Source organism: Cebus imitator, unplaced genomic scaffold, assembly GCF_001604975.1.
Source record: "Cebus imitator isolate Cc_AM_T3 unplaced genomic scaffold, Cebus_imitator-1.0 Scaffold388, whole genome shotgun sequence".
In the NCBI taxonomy this organism is placed as follows: domain Eukaryota; kingdom Metazoa; phylum Chordata; class Mammalia; order Primates; family Cebidae; genus Cebus; species Cebus imitator.
The window spans coordinates 912,647-919,990 of record NW_016107703.1 but is presented as its reverse complement, the minus strand read 5'-3'; the positions used below and the strand labels follow the sequence as shown (position 1 = coordinate 919,990).

At 46.8% G+C, this 7,344-nt stretch overlaps 1 protein-coding gene across 20 annotated transcripts in view; it reads left to right on the top strand.

Moving 5' to 3' along the window:
• SUN1 (Sad1 and UNC84 domain containing 1) overlaps window positions 1–7,344 on the top strand; it is a 59,458-nt gene that overhangs the window by 43,469 nt on the left and 8,645 nt on the right. For all 20 annotated transcript variants that reach the window (XM_017508262.2, XM_017508261.2, XM_037731259.1 and 17 more), the window contains 3 exons: window positions 448–562; window positions 3,449–3,703; window positions 4,735–4,819. In XM_017508262.2, the coding sequence (XP_017363751.1) occupies window positions 448–562; window positions 3,449–3,703; window positions 4,735–4,819 (455 nt within the window). The remainder of the gene's footprint in view (window positions 1–447; window positions 563–3,448; window positions 3,704–4,734; window positions 4,820–7,344) is intronic.

The window sequence follows — 7,344 nt, the reverse complement described above, 5'->3', positions numbered from 1 at the left end:
GTAGAGACGGGGTTTCACCATGTTGACCAGGATGGTCTCGATCTCTTGACCTCGTGATCCACCCGCCTCGGCCTCCCACAGTGCTGGGATTACAGGCTTGAGCCACCGCGCCCGGCCGGAAATAAAGTTTTTAAATGCGAAATCGTTTTCAGCGAGAGCTCTCACTTGCCACTAAGAAGATAAACACTGCTAGTGGCATTTTTATAGATAGCCTACTTGTGTGCTATATATACTTTTATGTTACATACTTGATGCAGATTAAGACCTCTCTGAGATTTTTATTTGAAACCGGCATTAAGTTTCCATGTTAGTGTGGCACAGGATGACATCTGTACAGTTGTGACACCCAGGAGTAGGATCGGGTTTCCTTCAGCCTGTGTGTAGTGTGGGAAGCGTTTAGGCTGGGCTGGGTGGCTTGTGGTGCGTGACCCGTCTTCTCACTGTTAGATCCAGTGCAGTTGGTGAGCACCTCCAGCTAGAGCTGGATCAGCTGAAGTCAGAGCTGTCCAGCTGGCAACACGTGAGGACTGGCTGTGAGACAGTGGATGCCATACGAGAAAGAGTGAGTTTCCTCTATATTTACTTGTTGTTTTATAATAGAAAGCGAAAGAAAACTTGAGTTGACTTAGGTTGATTAAGTTGTTTGATTTTTTTTCTTTTCTTTTCTTTTTTTTTTTTTGAGACTGAGTCTTGCTATGGCACGCAGGCTGGACTGCAGTGGTGTGATCTCAGCTCACTCACTGCAGACCACCTCCGCCTCCCGGGTTCAAGTGATTCTCCCACCTCAGTCTCCCAAGTAGCTGGGACTACAGGCACGTGCCACCATGCCTGGCTAATTTTTGTATTTTTAGTAGAGATGGGATTCCACCATGATGGCCAGGCTGGTCTCAAACTCCTGACTCCAAGTGATCCACCTGCCTTCGCTTCCCAAAGTGCTAGGATTACAGGCTTGAGCCACCATGCTTGGCCTAACTTTGTTTTTCTTTTCCCTCTCCCTCTCCCCCCTCCCTTTCTCTTTTCTTTTCTCTTTTCTTTCTGTCTCTCTCTCTCTCTCTCTCTCTCTTTCTTTCTCTCTGTTTTTTTCTCTTTCTTTTCTTTATTTCCACAGAATCTCGCTCTTGTTACCCAGGCTGGAGTGCAGTGGCACGATAGCTCACTGTAACCTCCGCCTCCCGGGTTCAAGCAGTTCTCCTGCCGAAGCCTCCTGGGTTGCTGGGATTACAGGCGCCCACCACCACGCCTGGCTAATTTTTATATTTTTAGTAGACACAGGGTTTCACCATGTTGGTCAGGGTGGCCTCGATCTGCTGACCTTGTGATCTACCCGCCTCGGCCTCCCAAAGTGCTGGGATTACAGGCGTGAGCCACCACACCCGGCCCTCAGTTGTTTAATTTCAACTTCCTTTAAAAACTTTTTTTTCCCTATATGAACTTTTAAAATATTTCAAAATAACAAAATCAGCGCTCCGTAGATTTCCCCTTTCCAGCACCACCAAGCATCAGCACCCAGGCATGGGTCAGCACTCGCTGCGCATCAGCACCCACCATGTACCTTCCCAGCCTCCTTGGTGTGCGTGCAGCCTGGGCCTAGTACTGACTTGGGGCTGGGTTGTTGCTGTGTACCTTTCATTAAATAGACCCACCCTATACCTGCTGCTTGCTCTGTTTCGGGTTGAAACGTATCAAAGACGTTGCTTCAAGTCCATCATCCTTAGGCAGAGGAGAAGATCTGGACATTTAGAGCTGCTTAAGAATGAAAACATTATTTGAATGGCAAAAGTTAATCAAAGTCAAAGTCAGACAGTAGATTGGTAAAGGTATTTACAATACATGTGGCAAAATAATCTCTGATGTGCAGAGAGCCTCTTGAATTGGTGGGAAGATAAGCAGTGGTGACAGAGAAAGCATGTGATAGGCTGGGTGTGGTGGGTCATGCCTGTAATCCCAGCACTTTGAGAGGCTGAGGTGGGCGGATTATTTGAGATCAGGAGTTGAGACCAGCCTGGACAACATAGTGAAACCCTGTCTCTACTAAAAATACAAAAAAATTAGCCAGACATGGTGGCAGGTGCCTGTAATCCCAGCTACTCAGGAGGCTGAAGCAGGACAATCACTTGAACCTGGGAGGTGGAGGTTGTAGTGAACCGATCGTGCCACCGCACTCCAGCCTGGGCAACAGAGTGAGACTCCAACTCAAAAAAGAAAAGAAAAGAGAAAGCATGCAATCAGGGAGCTCAGTCCTGCTGATGGGACTTGAATATTACAGCAGGCTCTCATCCCTAGTCTGCAGGCCCACGAGAATGACGGCTGCCGTTAGCACTGGCCAAGGCAGTGGGCTTTCCCCTGGCCATGAGGACTGTCACCAGCTACAGTCCCTGGGGGAAATTCTTAGGATATTAACCAGTGACAAATATAAGCACTCTTTGAAACAAGAAACCATGCTCTTGGGGATCATCTTACAGAAATAAAGGCACCAGTACAGAGGCCACACAGGCAGGAGGGTTGGCGCTGCAAAGTTAGTGTGGGGAGGAGTGAGGAAGCAGCCCCGTGCCACTGTTGGGGGGTGTGGACTAGAGAAGGGTGTATCCACACGTGGAGCGTGGGAGGATGGCTGTCATAGGAGGCTTTGCCCTTCATTCCACAGTCTATTGTTACAAAGCAAGAAGAGAAAGGTATATACATATGTGTATATGTGCATAGAAATAATGCACACGGACATATTTAGCATACATAAAGCTATAATTTAGGTTCGTTTATATGATTGTTTTTTTATCAGTCCAAGTTTGTTGAAAGCAGAGCCTCTCCGATGCACCTGTGTGCCAAGCTGCCGGGTACTCAGCAGGTGCTTGCTGGGTGGACACGGTACCTCTGGATGGTATGGACATGCCCCACTATGTCCTTCAGCTCCAAGGATGCAGGTTGCACTCATCCCATGAGCTTATCTGTTTCTGTTCTTTCTTTTTTTTTCCCCGAAACGAAGTCTTTTTCTGTTGCCAGGCTGGAGTACAGTGGCGTGATCTCCCCTCACTGCAACTTCTGCCTCTCGGGTCCAAGCAGTTCATTCCCACCTCAGCCTCCTGGGACTACCACCAGGAGGCTGAGGCATGCACCACCACACCCAGCTAATTTTTGTATATTTAGTAAAGACGGGGTTTCACCATTTTGGCCAGGATGGTCTCGATCTCTTGACCTTGTAATCTTCCCGCGTTGGCCTCCCAGAGTGCTGGGATTACAGGCATGAGCCACTGCACCTGGTTTATTTCTGTTCTTTTTAACATGTTCCAGTGTTATTGGAGGGGTTCTTAACATGAAAGAAAAAATTGTATCACAAATGACATTATAGATTTTGCAAGGATATACAGTACTTCTGAAGTATCTAAGATAATGTACCTGAAGAGTGGAAGTGATTGAGTTAAAATAGTAAATTTGTGTCTGTCTATTTTACTAGGTGGATGTGCAAGTCAGAGAAATGGTGAAACTCCTGTTCTCCGAAGATCAGCAAGGCGGCTCTCTGGAGGAGCTGCTGCAGAGGTTCTCTTCTCAGTTTGTGAGCAAAGCCGACTTGCACATGTTGCTGCGAGACCTGGAGCTGCAGATCCTGAGGAACGTCACCCACCACATTTCTGTGACAAAGCACATCCCGACCTCGGAAGCCATGGTGTCCGCTGTGAGTGAGGCGGGAATGTCCGGAATAACAGAGGCGGTGAGTAGACAGTGAGAAATGCTCATAGTCCACTCTGTGCCGAGACTGAAGATGTAGCTGTTAAGTGTGGATGTTGATGTCTGTTCTAAGAGTGGTCTGGTCGGGTGTGCTTAGCTGGAGCAAGTGAGATGGGACATGCCTGGGCAGTGCCGTGTGTGGAGGGGGCACCTGTGTGGTGAGCTCCAGCTCAGGCTGTCAATGGTCATTATTGAGCTGCTTCATGGGGGTTCTTTATACTTTGTGAGTCTTTTTGTTGCAAAGAGTTCATTCATCTACCTGTGTGATGGCTATACCTTCTGAAGTTACATAAAAATTTCTCAGTTTATTAATCTGTTCTCACACTGCTAATAAAGACATACCCAAGACTGGGTAGTTTATAAAGGATAGTGGTCTAATTGACTCACAGTTCCTCATGGCTGGGGTAGGCCTCACAATCATGGGGGAAGGTGAATGAGGAGCAAAGTCTCGTCTTACGTGGCGGTAGGCAAGACAGCATGTCCAAAAGAACTCCTTTTATAAAACCATCAAATCTCATGAGACTTTCTCACTATCACGAGAATTGCATGGGAAAAACCCATCCCTCATGATTCAGCTACCCCCACCTGGTCTCTCCCATAACATGGGAATTACGGGAGCTACAATTCAAGATGAGATGTGGTTGGGGAGGCAACCAGACCATCTCAGTAATATCTAAATTCCCAGAATTTCCTGTGTTCCAGTCTTGAAGTCTCATCCTCGCTTCATTCATGTTTTATGGCATCTGGGGGATTTTTCTGGTTCAGAGATTGATGGTGGCTGTGGCTGAGCCCTGGAGGAAGAGGCCTTGTCCTGTCCCATCTGTCTGATGGCGTTGGCAGTTGGGTGTAGGACTGGAGTATGGAATTAACATCCCCATGCCTAGGATCTCCTAAATAGGTTCCATTGAGAAAAGGCTCTAATGTAAAATGTCTGGTCCTCATCTATGGCACTAAAACCTGAGTCTCTCCTGTCCTGTTCTGGTGTTTGGTCATCCGTCCCTCATATCTCTCTAGCAAGCTCGTGCCATCGTGAACAACGCCTTGAAGCTGTATTCCCAAGATAAGACTGGGATGGTGGACTTTGCTCTGGAATCTGGCGGTGAGTAAATAGACATTGTGATTATCAAGTTCGATGGTCACCTGTTAGCAGGGGTGTGCACTTCCAGCGGTAAGGACTCCTAACTTCTAAATATCTGAGAAAGGGAACATGATTCTGGGCGTGTCCCTGGTGTTCTTTCTTGCTGGCCAGTTGTTTTAGAGGGGCACAAGTTCTCCCATGGAAGGGCTGGAGGTGCATGCTTGTGGCTAATTCAAGGTTCACACCATAGAAGTTTGGTTGACTGTCCACTCTCTCCTGTGCTGTGTCAACGATTGTTCAGTACTTTCAGGAGAGACGCAGTAGTGACCACACAGCTGTCCCCTAGGGCATCCCCTCAGCGGCAAGACAGACCAGGAGCAGAAGCAGGCTAAGCAGATAGAATGATGGGAGCTGTGTTTCAGGCCCTCAGAAAAGTACAGAGGCCGCCGTGGTCTGGGTCTGGGAAGACCTTGCAGGAGCACAAGCCTAGTCCAGGCCTCTTGGGTCAGGTTAATTTGAAAATCAGAATCGCAGCTGAGGAAGGTCCTGGGGTCCACACAGACCCCTCTGTGGTGAGTGGGGCATCACACCTGGGTTAGACATGAGAATTTCTGAAAGCACCGTGAGAGGAGAGCTACACTTGCTTCACTTCCGCTCAGGGAAGGTTTTGCACTACACGTGTTCCAGAGATCTTGGTTTTCTGAATTTTTAAAATTTAGGTGTGCACATGTGCGCTAGGGGACTAACATCACTTAGAAGATGCTGTGTTCAGTACACGTTAGTGTGTGGAAGGGTCAGAGAGCCTACAGGGCAGAAGGAATTTCTAAAACGCACGATGGTGTGTGGTTGGCTTAGGGACTCTGTTGTGTGGTTGTGCAGGAACCTAATCCCATTAGTACGGGAGCAGCTGGCTTTGATTGCAGTCATTTGCCATCCTGTGGGTTCTTCTTGCAGTGGCTACTGACTGAAGTCGTAGTAAATGTGGCCAGATTGTTCCAAACAGTAGATAGACCTCAACACGGCTACTGGCGTGATTAGTGTGTATTTGTTTGAAATGACTTTTAGAATATTAAGTGCTTTTAGTTACAGATTTTTAAATTCAGTGATTTAGGAAATTATTTTCCATTAAGAGGCATCAAATGACATGAATCATACAGTTTGGGCCAAGAGTTGTCATTTGTTCTTAAAACCCTTGTTGCTGGGCGCAGTGGCTCACGCCTGTAATCCTAGCACTTTGGGAGGCTGAGACGGGCGGATCACCTGAGGTCAGGAGTTAGAGACCAGCCTGACCAATATGGTGAAACCCGATCTTTTTTAAAAAAAATAACAACAAAAAAAAAACCCTTGTTAATCCCTACCAGTCTGTGTGTCCCTGCCTCAGAACACTGGTAATCCTGAGGAGGCTGCAGCCGAGGTTCCACTACTGAACAAGTCATGGATTGGCACTTTGTTAGAATGAGAATAGGATCTTTAAAAAGATAATGCACTGGTTCAGAAGTTGAGGTCCCAGTCAGCTACATTAAAGTCCCCTCATTTTCTTGTTTCAAACATTAGTTCCTGCCTCTCCTGCCTGTGGTTCACCAGCACCAGGGCCCCTGGAGCGCCACCCTTTGGAGCTCGCCCTTGTTTCCTGGGGTTATGTGCTGCATCCAGGGCTTAACATTGCTGCCTCCAGGGCTGACTTGGTCTTTGTTTTTTGGGGGTTGTCTTGCTGTGACAAGACAACCTGCCTGCTCTGATTCCTATCGAGGACCAAACTGGACTTGTTTTTTATGCTTCCTCTTATTATTGAGATGTAATTCACACACAAAAATTCACTATTTTAAAATGTACAGCTCTGTGGTTGTTAGCATAGTCACAGTGCAGCCCTCACTGCTGCCTCACCCCAGAATCTTTTCCACCCCAGTAGAAACCCTGTACCTGCCAGCAGCCATCCCCACCGCCCCAGCATTTTCACTCTGACTGGTAATTATCGTGATGGAAGGTCTGCTCTTCAGGTCCAGAAAGCTCACCTGACAGGTGACACCAGGCTCAATTAGATGCTTTATTCTTCACTGAGAAAAACGAACAAAAGTTGTCTCTCTAGCAGTAGTGGGGGGGAAGCCCAGTATATTCAGAATTTCCCAGTTTCAGTAAGTAAAAATTGTATATCCTAAAGCAGTTGTAAACTCTTAGCACTCAATTTGGAGGAAGTACAATTAATTAAGAACAGGAGTAGGAGGTTCTTTGTATATGTAAAAACTTGAGTTTAAAAACACTTTTTTTAATCCTAAAATATTTATTAGCTGGTATTAGATAGTATCCTTTATCATTTTCAAACTCATGTATTTTAATGGCTCCTTAACTAATTACCTATTTTTTAAATTTTTGTGGGTACGTAGTAGGTACATATATTTATGGGGCATATGAGATATTTTAGGCCGGGCGCGGTGGCTCACGCCTATAATCCCAGCACTTTGGGAGGCCGAGGCGGGTGGATCACGAGGTCAAGAGATCGAGACCATCCTGGTCAACATGGTGAAACCCCGTCTCTACTAAAAATACAA